The 19,384-nt window shown below is 47.9% G+C and overlaps 1 protein-coding gene across 1 annotated transcript in view; it reads left to right on the plus strand.

The window, feature by feature from the left end:
• LOC116823810 (alpha-2-macroglobulin-like) overlaps nucleotides 1–19,384 on the plus strand; it is a 45,986-nt gene that overhangs the window by 9,572 nt on the left and 17,030 nt on the right. The window contains exons 7-20 of the mRNA XM_075066798.1: nucleotides 1,872–1,956; nucleotides 3,075–3,198; nucleotides 3,727–3,841; nucleotides 4,435–4,544; nucleotides 5,282–5,443; nucleotides 7,555–7,782; nucleotides 8,205–8,268; nucleotides 8,926–9,068; nucleotides 11,333–11,482; nucleotides 12,169–12,339; nucleotides 14,030–14,126; nucleotides 17,887–18,004; nucleotides 18,623–18,851; nucleotides 19,234–19,360. Coding sequence (XP_074922899.1) covers nucleotides 1,872–1,956; nucleotides 3,075–3,198; nucleotides 3,727–3,841; nucleotides 4,435–4,544; nucleotides 5,282–5,443; nucleotides 7,555–7,782; nucleotides 8,205–8,268; nucleotides 8,926–9,068; nucleotides 11,333–11,482; nucleotides 12,169–12,339; nucleotides 14,030–14,126; nucleotides 17,887–18,004; nucleotides 18,623–18,851; nucleotides 19,234–19,360 — 1,923 coding nt within the window. The remainder of the gene's footprint in view (nucleotides 1–1,871; nucleotides 1,957–3,074; nucleotides 3,199–3,726; nucleotides 3,842–4,434; nucleotides 4,545–5,281; nucleotides 5,444–7,554; nucleotides 7,783–8,204; nucleotides 8,269–8,925; nucleotides 9,069–11,332; nucleotides 11,483–12,168; nucleotides 12,340–14,029; nucleotides 14,127–17,886; nucleotides 18,005–18,622; nucleotides 18,852–19,233; nucleotides 19,361–19,384) is intronic.

Raw genomic sequence — 19,384 nt, forward strand, 5'->3', positions numbered from 1 at the left:
GGGGAAGTAGCCCAGGGAGTTGTAATTGTCATGCAGCTGTTACAGGAGGCACTATAGACAGCTGCGATCCACAGGGCCCTGGGCTGGAACCCGGAGTAGAGGGCGGGCCCAGGTTCCCCCCAAACCTCCCAACTCCTGATCAGACACAGGAGAAGTTGACCCAAACTGTGGGGAAGGTCACTGAGGTGAGCAAATCTGCCAAATAAGCGCAGGAGCCACCAAGGTAGAGGAGGAACTTTGTCACAGAGTTCAATGTCCAACCACCCTATTCAGGGTGTACTAGCATAACTGGGACCTCAGTCTTGAGACTCAAACTTCCCACAATGAAGCGTAAGCAGATCTGAGGTGACAGAATCAGGACCCAGGGATCTTTCATACAATTTCATGTCCTCTTTGACAAGCTGGGAGTTCCTCCATGAATAAAAGGTAATTAGGGTGATTTTGAAGGAGTCCATCACTGGTGCTTAGCTATATGGATTAACATAAAACAGTTTGCTTGTTTCTCCATCATTTACAGTACATTTCAAAGAGCAATGAATACAGAGATATCCCATGTTTGCAATTCATTTAAATGCTAGGACAGGGGTAGGCAACCTATGGCCCGTGTGCTGAAGGCAGCACGTGAGCTGACTTGCAGTGGCACTCACATTGCCTGGGTCCTGGCCACCAGTCTGGGGGGCTCTGCATTTTAATTTAATTTTAAATGAAGTGTCGTAAACATTTTAAAAGCCTTTTTTACCTTACATACTACAATATATATAATATTATACATTATAGACTTATGGAAAGAGGCCTTCTAAAAACATTAAAATGTATTACTGGCAGGCAAAACCTTAAATCAGAGTGAATAAATGAAGATTCGGCACAGCACTTCTGAAAGGTTGCCGATCCCTGTGCTAGGATGTTCTTTAAACCTGTGAATTATCAGATTACAGCATAGACAGGGACTGTTGATTACATTGTCGACCCTGCTCATACATATGTAAATACACAAAACCACAAACATTATTTCCTCACATGTCTTTTGAGGGTTATTTATTTTTCAGGATGTTTAACCCTTTCTAGCCACGCGTCACACACCCACGTTAGAAAGACTCCAATCAGACAGGAATGTGCTCCCCTTCGAGTCAGTGCTGACACCAGTGCAGCAGCCTGGTGCTAGGGGCACTGTGCAGTTGGAGTCCTGAGGTTTCAGATGCGCTACAAGGCCAAGGCCGTGACTCTTCCTGGTTAATAAAAGTCCTGAGGAACTTTCTGCAACAGCAGGATGTGAACCCCAGTACCCTGACCACATTCCAGTTCCATTCCTATCCTACCTCCCTGAAACGCCTCCTGGCAGTGCCCCCACAGAAAGTGTTCACTGCCCCTCTTAGGACACGGCTGTGTAGTGTGACTGGCTTGGCGTGTGTGATGCTGCCCTCTGGCTCATAGAAAAGGGAAAAGCAGCTAGGGGAGATCTCCTTTGGCTAGAGGCATGTGATTCTGGAACTGAAGGAACCTGGGTTTAGGCTTAGCTCCCTCTGCTTGTGTATGCAGGTATATGGTTTATATAATAAATATGTCTGCTGTCAGACACCATTGAGGGACAGACAAGCTGCCATGTTCCAGCTCTGAGGCTGTATATTGGTGGCAGGTGAAGTAATGTTCATACTAATATGGCATTAGTTTAATAGGGGCTGAACAACCGTAGCTCCATTGATTTCAGTGGGAGTTGCAGGTGATCAGAACCTCGGGAAATCATGCCAATGAGAAAGGCTATGAAATGCATTGGGTCTGCTTGGGAAAGAGGCCTTAGAGCAATAACCAACTCTCCTTATCATATTACCCTCTTTCAACTGTGCTTATCATTCCTTTTGGTCTCTTTTCTGCAGTGCTGCCCAAATTTGAAGTGCTGGTGAAGCTGCCCAAGATGATCAGCATCCTGGAGGAGAAGTTGAAGGTGACAGTCTGTGGTCTGTGAGTATCTTTCTTATATTCACTCCTTTTTGGTGGGTCTCTCAGCCCAGTTGCTAATGAAGCCCTAGCTGGGAGCTGATATCAATATGCTTTAAAATATTTCTTAATACAGGTTTTGGGACCTATACACAAAGGCCTCATGGCCCAGGGCCAAGAAGTGAAATGCTTCCTGTAAGGCTCTGTTTATAACAGGCTAACAAGCTTTTCATCAACTGCTTTGTGGAGCACCTTGAGCTCCATCCCTTGTGGGCATAACACAAGAGCTATCCCAGGTGTTCTGCAGTTGTTGGTTGCAATGCCTGTGGCAAAGTGTTTGGCTCAGGTCCAGTAAGACTGGTGCTTTTAACAAAGGTTTCTCCATCATTGTTGATGGGGAAACTACGAGGCAACCCTGGTTCAGCTAGTTCACCTAGTGCTGCCCCGTAGTGCAGTGTCTCATGTTTGGCAATCTCCAGAGTTCATGCTGAGCACTCTGAAATGCACAGCAGATCTGATGCACTGTGACAGTGACTTGCAAGACATTTGGTATGTAGTAGTTTAGTCAAAAATCGACACTATGCAACATGCAGACAAGTGATTCAGCCAAACATTTCCAGCAGTTGGTATTCTTGCAACTGGTTCTTCAAGAATGATTTCTGTTCTCGACTGTACAAGAAACATGGCAAATTACTTCAGTAGAGTTGGATGGGATTTACAGAGGGACAGCTGGCAGCGTTGTTTTGCCCCTCATACAGATGCACACCTTATCTGGCTCTGTTGAGGACACTCCTAGAATACTACTTTTATTTCTTGGGCACTCACTGTTCAAGTTAAAATGGAGGGGACTTAGAGAAGAGTAACACAAATAATGAAGGGGCTGGAAGGATGTACTCATGAGGAAGGACAAAAGAGCTAACAGGCTAAGTCAGCCTGATGTAGGTAGGGCTTACTCCATAGCTGAATTTGAGCCCAATATGTTAACAAGGCTGTGGCCACCAAGCACTTCCCTCTTATCACTAGGCTGCATCCTGGAGAATAAACAGCCCTGCCCAGGTCCTTGTGAGGATGGATTAACCATCTCTCCATCTCTTCCATGTCACTAATGGCCTTGGTTTTCTTTCACCCCTCCCTGGTTATAGATATACCTTTGGAAAGCCAGTTCCTGGCCTTGTGAACTTCCGTGTATGCCGGAAATATAACCACCCAGGCACCTCCTGTTATGGTGAGGATGCAAAGGCAGTGTGTGAGGAATTCTCTGGACAGGTGGGTCTTTGCTACTCTGGTGCGTGGGGTGGTGTGAGATGGCATGGATAATAAAACTATATATATGCTATGGGTACAAACCTGCACTGACAGGGAGCTAGACTGAATAGGTTAATAGGGTTTTTTCCATGAAAACTCTGTGGGACACCAGACTAGATGTACGAGTAATAACAGATCTGGACTCCTTGCCATTGCAATGGCCTCAGGCACTAGTGCACCCCAGTCCCTCTTATTCTCTGCCTGTGGCACATAATAGTCTAGTCTCCTAATTTTGGTTGTTGGATGAGCATGCAGCTATTGGGTGATGTTGGCAGCAGTGTTGCTGTATATTTCAGAATGTTCATAGTCAGTTTATGGGCTTTCCGAATCTGGGAAAAAAAAAACCCTGAACAGTGAAAATGTGGTGTTTGCCAATTTCTTTTTTCTCAGTTCAGTGGGTGGGGATGGGTTTTCTGAGCATGGTAAACCTTAAAAACAGGAGAATAAGAGACAAAGTCTTGAAGAATTTTGTTCTTTTTTGTCCATCAGGCAGACAGCCACGGCTGCGTTTCTGAAGTGGTAAAGACCAAGATATTCCAGCTCAGGCGAGCTGGGTATGAGGATAAAATCTATGTGGAAGCCAAGATTAAAGAGGAGGAGACAGGTATGAATTGTATGGACTTGCCAGGGCTGTGTGGGAAGCCCAGGACTGGAATAGCAGGGGGGCTGCAAGGCAGGACTGAGAGCAGGGCCGCCCAGAGGATTCAGGGGGCCTGAGGTCTTCGGCAGGGGGGGCCCCCTCTGCCGAAGACCCAGCACTTCGGCGGTGGGTCCCGGGGTGGAAGGACCTGCCACCAAGGGTCTTCAGGACACTTCGGTGGTGGGTCCTGGAGCGGAAGGGCCCCCCGCCACCAAATTGCCACCAAAGATCCAGCACTTTGGTGGTAGGTCCTGGGGCGGAAGGACCCCCCCCACACACTGCCGAATTGTGACAGAAGACCCAGAGCGGAGAGTTTTCCGGGGCCCCTGGAGTGAGTGAAGGACCCTGCTCTTGGGTCCCAGAAAAACTCTCATGGGGGCCCCTATGGGGCCCAGGACCTGAGGCAAATTGCCCCACTTGCCCTCCTCCCTCTGGGCAGTTCTGACTGAGATGCAGTGGCAGAGCTGTGTTGGGAGCCCAGGGTGAATAGAAGGGGGCTGCAAGGCGTGATTAAGATGTGTTAGTTCACGCCCCCTCTTTGTTCTCTTCTCTTGCAGGGGTGGAGTTAACTGGGTCGGGCTCCTGCAAACTCACATCCACCATTAGCAAAGTCACCTTTGAGAAGATGGACTCCCATTACAAACCTGGGATCCCCTTCTTTGGGCAGGTAGGGAACCTCTGAAACCACAAGCAGTTAAATGGCATGTGAGTATCAAATGAGTATGCCACAGAATCTGCAGTCACAGAGTGGTGATATCTCCTCTCCTTCCATGGGAGCTGCCGGATCACAGTATTTTTAACACCCAGTGCCTTTGCTTCTTTGTCACAAGTTCTGGCACCAGCATTTCTGAGGAGTAAGACCCGGGGTTGTGCAAAGCTGGTTATGCTCAAACTGAGCTTGAGTTTACCTATCTCTGTGAGACCTCAGCCACTCTCCCTGACTGTCCTGAGGGCTCAGAGGAAATGCTTGTGGTGGAATTTTCCCTCTGGCACTTCGCCTACCCTTTTCTGTTCTGAGGATGCCTCCTGCTGGGTTGAGTCAAGGTGCTGCTTCTCTAACTCTCCAACTGCTTGGGAGACTCACAGCTCTGGGATGTGTGACCTCTGAGCCCACTGTGCACTCATCTGACCCACAGGGAGTGATGAGAAAGATACAGTGAAATGGGATTCAGAGATTGTATTTCCCACACTCTGGGCACAGGGTATTTTCCTCAACTCAGACACTTCAGTATCCTCTGGCATATTCATTGCCACCTGCTTCTGAGAGTCCCTTAGCAGATTCCCCAACCACAAAGTGTTTCACAGCAAGCACCTTTCATGGTGATGGAGTAAAGGGCCAGTAAGATTGTAGGCACCAACTTCCTTGCCTAGTGTAAACATGTGGCATTGGTGTATCTCCTTTAGGTGAAGCTGGTGGATGGGACCGATGTGCCAATCACCAATGAAATAGTCCAGATTTCCGTGGAAGAGAGCGGCTATCAAGTCAACTACACGACGGATGATCAGGGGCAAGCACGGTTTGCCCTGGACACATCTAAGTTCAAGTTCGCCTCCATTGGGCTCAGAGTGAGTGGCTGGGGGAGGGCGGGGAGTTACTGATGAGGCTTCAAGGGGAGTATCCTTTAGGGGTTTATGTAGTTTTTCTGCTGAAAACAGATATCCTGTCACCCAGAGAGTGTGTGTCTATATCTCCTTCATATCTGTGAGGTGGTGACAGCCCTACCATCAGTTGTGTAGCCACATGTGATAAACACAATTATCTTGTACTTTTGACCATCTCACTCTGCCCATCAGTCCCCATCCCCCAGGACTAATTCCAACATTCAAAACCTCTGAGCTGCCTGCCTGCCCAACCTGCCACACAAATGGCTTCTTTGCCCCAAATGTAGAGTCTCCTGGTGAGATTGCATTAAAGTGAGGTGCAACATCAGAATAAACAAGCCTCAGTATGTGGCCTATCTTATTGTCCAAACATATAACAGGTGGAAAATAGACTCGTTCTCCATTATCTCACCCTCAAAGAGGGAACATTTATGATGCTTGATTTTTTTAATGTAATTCTCTTGTCCCAGATTAAAAACATGGAAAATGTCCACAATGTAGCAGAGACATTTTTGAAATTTTCAGAGATTATAGAGAACAATTTCAAGAATTTCAAATCAGACAGGTTAAAATAAAGAATGGCAAGCCTGTGGGGCAAGCTCAAGGCATTAAATAACTTCCTCCTGCAAATACAAAGTAGTTCTCTCCTCTCTGCTCTCAGACCAAAATTCTCTCATCTCCAAAACTGCTGTTCAGTTCAGATTTTAAATTCTGTGGGTACAAGGTAAATCATTCGTAGTTGTCTGTAAAGTTCTTAGCACGCTTTTGGTGCTATACAAATAATATGTCATAAAAATAATGGGCCAGCTTTCCTATGGATGTCAATGGCAGCTCTGGCTGAGGAAGGATTTTTGGATTTGTGCTACTACCACTAAAGAAAGAAAAAAAGAATGTGTCTTGTTTTGTACATGGCAAGGAGTCCATGTCCTCTGTGAAGGGTCGGTGCAACCATTTAGGCAAACTAGGCGGCCACCTAGGACGCCTAGTGGTTGAGGGCACCTAAAAGCCCGCTCAGACAAGGAGGTGGAGTGGAGGTGAGCTGGGGAAGGGGGTGTGGGGAGGGTCTCCTGCAGTAACAGGGGGGCGGGGGGAGGAGCGCACAGGGGAACTGCTCCCCGCCCCAGCTCACCTCCACTCTGCCTCCTCTGCTGAGCACACAGCCCCTGCTCTAAGTCTCCTCCAATTGGCGCCGCAAGCCTGGGCGGGGAGGAGAATTAGAGCAATGCTGGCATGCTCAGTGGAGGAGGTGGAGCCAAGGTGAGCTGGATCAGGCTCCCCGGGTGGGGTTAGCTACCACAGTGGGGGGAGTCTCCCTGGGTGGGGTTAGCTGCCGCAGAGAGGGGGCTTCTCAGGTGAGGTTAGCTGTCGTGGGGGGGAGTCTCCCTGGGTGAAGTTAGCTGCCACAAGGGGCTCCCCAGGTGGGGTTAGCTGCTGGGGGGGGTGGGAGGGGCTCCCCGGGTGGAGTAAGCTGCTGTGGGGGGGTAGTTGCTGCAGAGGGGGGCTCCCCAGGCAGGGGGATGGCGAGTTCCCCAGGTGAGCAGCAGATAACCGAGTTCCCTTGGTTATCTGCTGCAGGGGGCGGGGTTAGTGGGGGGTGGGCTCAAGGTGGAAGTTTCTCCTAGGGAATGAAACTTCCTTGCACCAGCCCTGCCTCTGTGGATTTTATCCTGTGAAAATGCTGAACACCCTGATTTCCTATTGACTCCATGATGAACAAAACACCCAGCACCTTCCAGAAGCAGGGCCAGATCCAGGGTTTTTGCTGCCCCAAGCAGCGTGAAGGGAAAAAAAAAGCCACGATCGGTAGCAGCTCCACCGCACCGCTTTCTTGGTGGCAATTTGGTGGCAGGTCCTTCCCTCTGAGAGGGACTGAGGAACCCGCTGCCAAATCGCTGCCAAAGAGCCGGACGTGCCTGTCCTTTCCGTTGGCCACCCCAAGCACCTGCTTGCTACGCTGGTGCCTGGAGCCGGCCCTGTCCAGAAGCAGGCCATTATTATCTCGCTCTTTTAAACACATGCTGTGAATTTCAATTCCATTTTTAAATGATTTATATAAATATTTTCTCTGCTACCAGGCAACTCATAAAACAGGCACCTACTGTTACGACCGTTCCTGGACCAGTCCTTCATACGAACAGGGCTATTTCAGAGCAAAGCGGTTTTACTCTTCAAGTAACAGCTTTCTCAAAATAGAGCCTGTGTCAGAGATGCTAAGCTGTGGCCACACTCAGGAAGTCCGGGTGCACTATATCCTGAAGCCGGAGGCCGTGGGGGAGCAGAAGGAAATCGTCTTTTACTATTTGGTAAACTTGGACATACTGCTCTTTGTCTACCTATAGATGACGCCAACAGATAGGCCCAAGCGCCTGCCAGACAATCAGTCCCTGGACAATCATTCTAGGTGGGGCCACAAATTGTATGTGGCCTGGGGCAAGAACTTGTACCTATATTACCTATAATCCTTCACACTCTTTTTCTTGGGCTGATGCTCTTTGCTGAGCCCCAATATTGGGTACCAACATTTTATGAGGAGAAGAAGAGGAACTGGGTTCTATTGCCCCTGATTAAACACAAAGAATTTTGCTAGCAGAGATCAATAGAGCAGCTCTGCTGGCTCCAGCCACCTGAGGCCCAAAATTCCTGACATTCCTCTCACAGGCTCCCCCATTCTAACGCCTCTCCTACTCATAATACCCATAACAGGAAGGCTTCTTCTTCCATGCAGGTGATGGCCAAAGGAGGCATTGTGCGAGCAGGGACTCAGGCTCTGTCTGTGGAACATGATGATGGTGAGCTCTCACCACCCCTTCCCTTATCTTTGTCCTGGGAGGAAAGGCCACTGTGACTGAAACACAGGCTGCTTCCATATGCAGTGAGAGAATCATCATGTGCTATCCCCTGAAATGGGGGAAAAAAGAGGGGGAGAACAAATTTCTTCCCTCTATAGCCATTCTAGCTCTGCAGCTCTGGCTGAGCTCTAATCCCCCCAGCTCCTCATGTCTCTTGACTGATATTTTCTTTGTCACTGATGTCAGTCTCAGGAGACTCTCATCTTGAGTAATTCAGGCTGGATTTGCTTTAACTCTTGGGTAGAAATTGCACCCAATCTGCATCCCTCCCTCAGCCACTAGGCTCTTACAAAATCCTCCTTTTTATTTTCTGGGGCACGTGGGGCTTCTGGGTTCCTGAAGGACACAGGTAATAATGAAAGTCTATAAACTAGAATGAATCTCACCAAAATCATGTCACCAGTATATGCCAAAGCAGTAAGAGCTGATGTTGTCATCAGCAAATCAAGATCCATTCCCTGTGTTTCCATGTGGTCAAAATCCCAGCTGTAACAAGTTTGGCATGAAGGGAAGCCTAGAGATTCTAGAGAGGTGTGTGGCCCTGGCCTGGAGCCAACTTCCTGTAACTTAGCTTTTCTCTCTTGTTTTATTTGCTAGTTAATGGGACCTTCTCACTGATGCTCCCCGTGGAGTCTGATATTGCTCCCCTGGCACAGATGCTCATATACACCATTTCACCCAGTCAGGAGCCTATTGCTGATTCAGTCAAATTCCAGGTCGAAAATTGCTTTGCCAATAAGGTGGGTGTTTTGATTGAGAAACCCCCAATTCACTTGAAGTAATTGATTAGAGAGCAGCAGCCGTTTGTATTTATTTATTTAGATTTACGAACATTAAAACAGTCACTTATCAAATGTTCTGGGTGATTTTATTGTATATTAAAAATAGCCCTAAGATTAAGCGATTTGTGATATTTCAGATGAGGTGAGGAGGTGGAATAGATTTCATAGCCGAAGGGTCCTCCCAGACAACACACTACCAAGATCCTCTCCTTGTAAAATTGACAGGGCTCCAGCTCTAGCACCTCCACTGATCTTCACTGGCACTGTGGGATGGCAAGGGAGGTGGGTTTGCTATGTAACCAGATTACAATCTAGTTATCTTACTACCATCACCTTAAATGCAGCCCAGTAACTGATAGGCAATCAGTGCAGATCATGGAGGACAGGTAACAGCCGTACAGCCCCCAATCAAGGGACAGATCTAGTTCTTGCTGTATCTTCTGGCTTGTTCCCTCCATCCTACCAGCATCACTTTCACCTCCTCCATACTGAACTCCAGCCAGCATACCCTTATCCAAGCCACACGCTGTATCAAGCAGTCAGTAAAGCATTCAGTAGCACTGACTAGATTGGATGAGACAGAGGAAAGCTGGATGTCCTCAGCCCATTGAAAGACCGTAGCCTATGCCCTCCTAATGACTCCATATACTCTTTGAAGAAGAGAGAGGACAAGATGTGCCCTGTGCAACCCCACACCAGAAGGCCCTCAGAGCAGAAGAGCAATTGCCCAAAACTACCCTTGGGGACCAGTCTGAAAGATAGGCACTGAGCCACCGAAGGGCTTTTCCTCTTCTCCTAGGGTTCACAGGCAAATGAATGCCCCTTTGAGATCAGTGGTATCAAAGGTGGTTGACAATATGCACTTGGACACCTGTACCCAGACCAAAGGTATTTAGGTGCCTAACTTCCATTAATTTCAATAGAAGTTAGGGGTCCAAACACTTTTGAGGATCTGGGCCCTATCTTTATTCATCATATGGAGATCATCTACCTAAGCAGTTAGTGCAGTCACTATACCAGCTCTACGTCTGTACCCAGGTTGGGCTGTGTCAAGGGGAGTCGAGGCATCTAAATGCTGTGAGAGCTGTTTCACCACAACCTTCTCAATAATCTTAACCAAAAAATGGAAGAATAGGTACTGGGCCGCAGTCAGCCAGCTTGTCAGCATCAAGTGACAAGTGAAAGCCACACAGTAGCTTCCTTAAAAGAAACTGACAGCCTGGGAATGTTGAAAGTTTCCACCAGGCCCCAGCTGTGGACCCAGTTCTTCCCTGGTGGCCTTCATCAGCCAGTGAAGACATGGGTCCAAAGCACTGCCTGTGTGGCTCAGTGTATTCCCAATACCTCTAGAACCTCAATGAGGATCACTGGCCTAAACTCCACAAGGGGAGGGCTTAGTGTTTGTCAGGTAATAGAATGAGGAGTGGACCTTGTTGCAGTGCTCTTGCAATCTCCAGCTGATGGATGGATTCTTGGGAGCTATTACCCATCTGCAGCATCCAGGTCCTAGGCTGTTCTTCATTTTACCAGGGCTGCTGTAAAATCAGCTCCCTGACGGCCCACAATCCTTCCTGGTATATCCAGGATGCAGCATAGGCTCTGGGCCCAGAGCACAGGTGTGTCCACTGTACAAGCAGAGCCAGCAACCGCTTGTGGTAGTGTCATGGTGTTCATGGTAGCTATAAAATCATGAACTGAGTCATCAGTGTGAACAGAGAATTTACCAAGCACCAATTGCTCCAATGCCACTGTAGAGAGTAACTGAATGTCAGTAGATAATAATCTATATCTGTATGGGGATCCCAGCACTGGAAGAGCAGGGGCTGCAGGGTCGGTCTGAGGGGCATTGGCAGGGCTGTGTGGGGAGCCCAGGACTGGAATAGCAGGAAGGCTGCATGGCGGGACTAAAGGGCATTGACAGAACTGTGTGGGGAGCCCAGGACTGGAATGGCAGGAGGGCTGCAAGGCAGGACAGAGGGGCATTGGCAGAGCTGTGCGGGGAGCCCAGCACTGGAATAGCAGGGATCTGCAGGGCAGGACTGAGGGGCATTGGCAAAGCTGTGTGGGGACCCCAGCATTGGAATAGCAGAGAGGCTGCAGGGCAGGACAGAGGGGCATTGGCAGAGCTGAATGAGGCGGTTTCAGGACTGGGCTGTGCTGCAGGGCAGTGTGTGAAGGTATCTAGAGAAATAGCTCCTCTAACTCCTTTCCTGGGGTTGCAGGTCAACTTGAATTTCTCACTGTCTGAGGGCCTCCCCACCTCCGACACTCACCTCCGGGTCGGAGCATCCCCGGGCTCCCTGTGTGCCGTCCGTGCTGTGGACAAGAGCGTCCTCCTCATGAAGCCTGAAGCCGAGCTCTCTCCCAGCTCTGTAAGTGATTAGTAGATGCAAGAACTGGTCTTCTTTTAGGGGCTGTAGTAGAAGAAAATGTAGCAGCTTGGTCCAAGCAAGACCAACTCAGTGCTGAGGGGTGGTATCTACTGGAAAAAAAATTCCTTCTGTCCGTGGGAAGGTCTTAATGCTGTCCTGTCCTTATCTTATCATCTTTCGCTAGGTAAGAAGCAGAGAATCGGGCACCATTTAGATTCCAGAAACTTTTTCAACTCCTTTGGGATGCTACCATGCCTGGAAACAGCCCTGGTCAATGGGACTGCTGATTTTCTCCTGTTCAGGGCCTATTATTTACTTATTTATTTACTTATATTGGTGTAGCGCCTACAGGCCTAGACCAGACTCAAGCACTTTACCAACATATAGTAAGTAACAGTCCCCACCTAAGAAACAAGGGCCATTGGTATGAGCATTAGAGCCTTTAGCAGGTACTTTGATATAGCTGATCCTAACAGCCAGAGCAACAAACTGCCCTCAGCCAAAGCAGCTTCCCCCTTTCCTGCTCCCTGCTCTGTAGTGTATTTACGGCTCTTGGTTTATTTTCTATCACTTCCACCTTCTCTCTGTATATAGCCGTCTGTCTGCCTCTGCCTGTCTGTCTCCCCCCCGGTGTTTCATGGCACTTGGTACTGATGAGGCCAAGTGACGCAGTTCTGTTTGCCCAGGTGTATAACCTGCTGCCAGTGAAGGAACTTCAGGGGTATCATCATGGCACAGACATGCTGCCGATGGATCCCCAGGAGGAGTGCATTGCTGCAGAGAAGATAATTGTGAATGGAATCACCTATGCTCCAGTGTCGGAGCCAGATGAAGAGGACACTTATAGCATCTTGAAGGTAAAGTCTCCTCATCCTGTCCTTGTGCCTGTGGGGAGATAAGGACATTTAAACCTGCTGTGAGTGGCATGTGGTGCAGGGCTAGTTTCTCTGGAGTGCTGATCACGGAGTTGTATCTGGAGCAAGTACAATGGTGGTGAAAGCTTCCACCATGCACTGGCTCTCATCAATGTGCTGAAGGTCTGACCTGGAAAAATCAGGTGTGAGCACCTCTAGGGTGAAGCAAATGCTGTCTTCATGGGCATTTCAATCCTTGACCTCTCTTCTGAGGCTGCTGAAATGGGGCGTATTAGTGCTCATGTTGAAGGTGTTCTTTGTAAAGGGGGGCACCTGCGCCACTAAGAACTGGCCTAATACTCACCAGCTTATTTCACATAGCAATGAATGATCAGTATATAGGAACGCCTTGGAGTCAGTGCTGATTTGAGACTAGACTGGAACTGGTGGACTAGAAACAAAATAATCCATGTGCCTTTACCATCCTCCAAGACTAACGAATGCCCTCTGAGCTGGAGCTAGATTGGAACAAAACATCTAGAGATAAGACTCTGTATTTCATTCCCTGATTCACCCACAACCTCTGACCTGGGGTTGGATTGGAAATTGGAACCAGTGCTCTAGAGATAAAAGGACCCTGTATCCTATTCCCTTACCCCTTTGAGCCATGCATTTTCTCAGACCTGAGACTGAGTGTCACCTTGTGCTCTATGGGTAAGGCTAAGATTTCGCCACGGTTATTTTTAGTAAAAGACACGGACAGGTCACGGGCAATAAAAGAAAATTCATGGAGCCAGTGACCTGTAGGCTAGGTAGGAGGGGAAATGGAGTCCTAGTGGCTGCAGTGGGGGTGCAGCCATGGGGGGCACACAATCCCTGCTCTGGAGCTGGCCGCAGCTGTGGGACAGGGGTGTGCGGCCCCTATTGCAGCTCCCACCAAGCCCTGGCTGCACCAAGGCGGGAAGAGTGTGGCGGGGCAGATGGCTCTGTGAAGCTGCAAGAGGGGCACGTGGCCTCTGTTGCAGCCGCCGGGCAGGGGTGCATGGCCCTGGCTGCAGCCCCCGCCAAGCCCAGGATGCTGCGGGGCTGAGGCACACTGTCCCGGTTGCAGCCCCCACAAAGCCTGGGACACTGCGGTACTAGGGCACATGGTCCTGGCTGCAGCCCCCAGCAGAAGCCATGAGGCTGGGGCACACGGACCCGACTGCAGCCCTCACCAAGCCCAGATGCCGCTGTGCTGGGGCTTCAGGGTCCTGGCTGCAGCCAGCCCCAGCTGCAGGGCAGGGTCACACAGTCCTGCCTCCACCTCCTGAAGTGTTGAAATCACAGAGGGCTGGTAAAGTCATGGAATCTGTGACTGCTGTGACCTCCATGACTAAATCATAGCCTTACCTGTGGGTGATAGGCTACATATCCCATCAAGGAAAAGTGTCAAGGTTTCATCCTTGCTCATTAAACCCCTAATACTGGTGTATGCAGTGGTGTTGTAGCCATGTCTGTCCGAGAGCAGGTGAGTGAGGTAATATCTTTTATTGGCCAATTGGTGTAAACTCAAAACCTTGTCTCTCTCTCACCAACAGGAGTTGGTTCAATAAAAGATATTACCTCACCCACCTTGTCTCCCTAATACTGGGGTCATTTTCAACCTCAATAGAAATAAATAACAAAATGTGTGGTGGGTTTTTCCCTACAGGAAATGGGTTTAAAGGTCTTCACAAACTCCAAGGTGAGGAAGCCACATTATTGCCTCCAGTTCCCTCCAGTTGCTTGGCATTACGGATATTATGAAGGTGAAGCCAGGAGACCAGCACAAGCACTCAGGAGAACTGGTAAAGGCCAAAGGCCTCACAAGGATTCTGTTCTGACCAGAGAGCACATCTGTGTTTTGGGGTGAATACTGTTGCTCCTAGCTGGCTGCATGTTAGCTCTAGTGTTGGGACTGAGGTTGTGGATTAAGCATTTGGAAGTTCTTCCCACATCATGAGGTGACCACTCCCTCCTGAAGTTTGAGGTTGGGGCACACTTCTCCTTACAGAGTGAGGGGCCTGCTTTGATAGCCTCACCCTTGGAGGTTAATGGAACAAGATTGTTTCTGGGAGTTCTGAGAGAGAATATTATGCTGCTGGCAGACAAATCTGTGAGTAGCTCTCTAAGACTTTACAATGATTTTCCGTCCTCAGGGATCAGTAGAGAGTTCCCCAAGCACAGCTTTCTATAAAGTCATCATTGTCATGCGGTCTGGAGTGGCTCACAACTATGACTGTCTACATCAGGGCAGATTGTCAGAAAACAGGGCAACACCTCAAATTGGTGGTGTATTCTATAGTTAGATTTCACCATGCCAGTGACAAATGTGAACTCCTGGATCACTCTATCAATCTTACCATGGAGTCACAGACAATCCCCTTAGATTCTCTAGTCTATCTTGCCACCCAGACAGACTGAACTTTGTGATAAAAAGTCACTTATACCAAAAATCACCTCACATTTTAGAACGCTTTCAGTCCCAAGAGACCAGTCACTTACCCCTAGATCTTACACCAAAGATAATGCTGGTAGCCAAGTCTATAGTAAACTAACTGAAGGTTTATTAGCTAAGAAAAGGAAATTAGAGTTATTGAGAGGTTAAAGCAGGTAAAACATATGTACAAGTGAGTCACAGTCTGTAATTCCAAATGGTGGCAGTGATGTAATAAACTGCCAGTTTCCCAAGTCTTTTCAGGATACCCAGATTGTCTCTGGGGATCTCCGCTTCGCATCTGGTGCACTTCCCTGTAAGAGTCCAAACAGTCCAGAGATGCAGGATCTTTCCTTGAATCCATACTTACAGCTTCTTCTTACCAAAAACAAGCTGACAGGGTTACTACCCACATGGGCTTTTCCTTTGATGACAGAGTGAGTGTTTGAGTGCTTGCCTCTGATCATCACACACAATGACCACTTGCTTTGAAATCTGCACTTTTCTATTTAAAGTTCTTCATTTGCATTCCACAAGGCTTCTTTCTCCTTTGATGGGTTATTTAGTTACAGGGTATGCACAATGTAAATCTTTGCTGCTACATTATAACAGGATACAGATAAGTGAAAACAAAGCAGGTAACATCCCACTCATTTTCATGAAGTTGAAATACCACATACTCTGATAAATTTAACAATCACTTTGATCTATACTCACACACAACTGAATTGGCATGAGCTGGCACCTGGTCAGTCAGGGTCACAACCATAGTTTATGGATGATTAGGGACAATTGAAGTAGGAGGGAAAAATCTTTATGATGGAATTAGTCAGCTTCAGCCAGGGTCTTCTGCCACTGGCACGTTACGGCACCAATAGCCCCCAGGTTGTTAGACTCTGATAATGAACCCAGGACCTTAGGTGGTATCCTTAGCTGCTGCCCCTGACCAACAGCTTGAGTGCTAACGGCCTACAAACCCACAGCAGCCATGCCCTGATCCTCTGATTGAATGGACTGGCAGCACTCTTAGTGAGTACCTGGGCTATTTAAAGGCCCCAACAGGATATGAGAGCTGTCTGAGCAGCAGATCATTGCCTGCTGATTGCTGCCTAGACAGTCTTGCCTGATCCTGCCTTGCTGCCTTGCCGGGTCTGGCCTCCCTGATGCACTGACCTGACCCCTTGCATTGGACCTTCCAGCTACTGACCCCTGAGAAAACTCTGACCGCTGCCCCAGGCTGCCTCTGATACTGATCAACTTCCTAGCTGCCCCATCATCTGCCCACATTTGACCACTGCTCTGGACTGCCTCCGCCACCAGACATTAGAGAGGTTGAAGCTGACCAGTTCCAATATAAAGATTTTCTTAACTCTTATGCCATAGCTGTACAGGGGGCAAAAAAAGGATTGTTTGCCACTATCATAGAGTCAGTGGGGTTTTTTGGAGTGGTGGGTAGTCTGGAAACACCTGGGCTCTTGTTGCTTGGTGACTGATTTGAACATTTCCCACCAGCAGGAGAGATTGTTAATTGGTGTATATCTAATTTTTCAGAGGTACATTTTAAATTTATGGCAAAGAGCCTAGAACACTGGATTGGTGGAGTTTTGTGTGTATTATAAATCCAAATAAATAAATAGTGGTGAGGTGCCAATAGATCTGGGTAGTTAAACATATTGTAGGCAGAAACTCTGATGCCTCTGCTATTCCAGTCCTGGGTTCCCCACACAGCTCTGCCAACGCCCCTGAGTCCTATCCTGCAACTCCTTGCTAGTCCAGTCCTGTTCAAATGGTAATAGTAGCTTCTATGATAAGCAATATCTATATAACCTTTAGGGCTAACCCAGGCCAAGCATTGGGAATCTTTTGCTTGTGTGATCCTTGTCCCTCAGACTCCAAGCAGCATAAAAAATACAGTTCTTCCTTATTAGAGCTTTTTATTCCTTTGCCCCTTCTCTGAGTTGCATTGGGAGTAATTCAGTGGCCCGTCTTCTCTTCTTGGTGGAGGGGGAACAATCAACTGATGTTCCACAATGATTTGTCTGGTGTTGATGGCCCACCTTTTGTGTCAGACTGGTATTTCACACTCGTTAATGCTTCTTTTCTGTCTTGGTGTTTCGCAGTTACAGAGCAAACACTAAATATTAGCTTAGAACGTGGGATACAGATATTATAAGTGAGATTAATGCCTGCAGCTGCTTACAAGGATTCCATAAAGTCTAAACACTGAACATATTTTTATAACTGTAATGCCTAGTTTAACAATACTAATACACAGGTGAGCAAAAATGGCTGTTATTTTCCACAGACGAAAAAATAAGGAAAAATGGGAAAATCATTTTTTTAAACATATTTTCTGTGAATTTTTAAAATTTTCATCCAAAATAAAAAAAATATTTTTTTCCAGTTTTCCAACAATCCCATCCCCCAGAAACTGTTGATGGAAACAGACAACTTTATATGAGAATTTCCATTGAGTCAAAAAGCTGTTTTTTCCCCCGCAAAATGAAATCTTTGAGAAAATTGTGACCAGCTCTAAGGCCGATCCTTTGAAAGGCTGGGGGCTTCACAGTGATGGTGAAGCAGAAAATGACATGCTGGAGTCCTGATGTGACCCCTCAAACATGCTTCAGACATGGAACTTTCCATTCCCACTCTGCCCACCACAACCGATTTGGGTGTCTGATTACATCAGTGTAGCTGGAGGGGAGAGTGTCCCAGGGTGTGTCTAAATTGCAGAGGGAGGTGTAATTTCCAGGTCTGACAGACACACACATGCTAGCTTTGATCAAGAGCTAGTGCACTAAAAAGAGAAGTGTAGCTGTTGCAGCATGGATGGGGGGTTAGGCTAATCCACCCCCCCCCAGTGTGATGCTGCTGAGACCCTATGTGTGTACTCGGGAGGCTAGCTTGTCACTGCTACACTTCTATTTTTAGCATACTAGCTTGATCACAGGTATTGTAGCGTACGTACATCTACCCAAGCTGGAAATTACATCTCCAGCTGCAGTGTTGACCTACCCTCAGAGATGGAAGCATCAGACTGGTATTGATGCATTATATCTAAGTTAATCAGCTGTACTCACACCTCCCAGGACATGCAGGGGTAATGGAATCAAGTTACCCTGTCGTGGCTGAGACCCTTCCAGAAGAGGTGGAAACAGTTCGAAAGTATTTCCCAGAGACATGGATTTGGGATTTAGTGCCTGTGACGTGAGTAGCTGGTTGTTGCTGTTTTAACATTTCATTATTTTTTGTGATGATAATATGAATTCCTGATGGTTACTGATCCTCTTTCATCACCCCAAAGTGCTTTTCAAACTCTGTGTATGCAGGAATCACTCAGCCACCTGCAGGCCATTCCTCAATGGCAGATGTTTACAGTGCAGAACAACACTGCACAAGCATCTAGAAAGGAAAGTGAAAAAGAGTCCCATTTCCAATTGAAATTGCAGGGGGAATCTAAGCATTTGGATTGTAATGGCCCCGGGTGAGCCCCCTTCTTCTTGTTAAAATGGTTGTGGGGTCTTTAACGATCACAAGTTGTCAAAATATCAGCTGTATGTGTTATCTGAAAGACAGCACCTCCTCTGGCACAACATCTCCCAGCACAATGGGCTCAGTGCTAATTCAGAGGGGAGAGCACCCCCTGCTGAGTCCCCCCATCACTCCCTGCAGCACTGTACCATAGTCGAGCATTGAGATCAGTGTGGACTCAGAGGGGAGAGCATTATCTACTGAGTTCCCTATATCACTCCCTGGAACACTTGGATTTTCCTTCAGTGTCTGACCAGGCTGTGATCACGATCCTATCTCTCTTTTTGTCACCAGCTCCAATGGAAGTGCTGAATTGCCCTTGACAATCCCCGACACCATCACAGAATGGAAAGCTAGTGCGTTCTGCACCTCAAGTGACACTGGCTTTGGTCTGTCCCCCACCGTGTCCCTCAGAGCCTTCCAGCCCTTCTTTGTGGAGCTCACCCTGCCATACTCCGTGGTGCGTGGCGAGGCCTTCAGGCTAAAGGCCACTGTCTTCAATTACCTGACCCACTGCATCAGGGTAAGGGACACTCACACCATCCCCATGCAACCAAACCCACAGGCCACACTTCTCTGCTTCACAAACTCCTGTGTCTGTAGCTCTTTTTAGCCCTTGGTCTCCCTGCAGCCCCTGTCCTCCCCAAACACCTGTGCATCCAAGCCTCTATGTTCCTGTAACTCCCAAGTACTCCAAACCCCTGTAACTCCAAATCTTTACACTCCTGTAACCATCTACACTTCTAAACCCATGTGTTCCTTCAACCCCCTCTGTCCCATATAGTACCACAAACCCTGTTCTGCCCAATTCTCTGCACATCCCATCTGCCGTACTGTCTGCATCTCTAGTTACTACTAATTTCCCTTGCCCCTTCCTCAATGACACCTCACTGGACAATTGACAGGTCAGCATCTCACTGGCTTCATCTGCCGACTTCCAACCTACCTCTGTGGAGAAGGAAGAGAACTCTTATTGTCTCTGTGTGAATGGAAGAAAAACAGTGTCCTGGGCTGTGACCCCAATATTTCTGGGTAAGAAGCATTCAAGCTCTGATA

This window comes from Chelonoidis abingdonii, chromosome 1, assembly GCF_003597395.2.
Source record: "Chelonoidis abingdonii isolate Lonesome George chromosome 1, CheloAbing_2.0, whole genome shotgun sequence".
Classification (NCBI taxonomy): domain Eukaryota; kingdom Metazoa; phylum Chordata; order Testudines; family Testudinidae; genus Chelonoidis; species Chelonoidis abingdonii.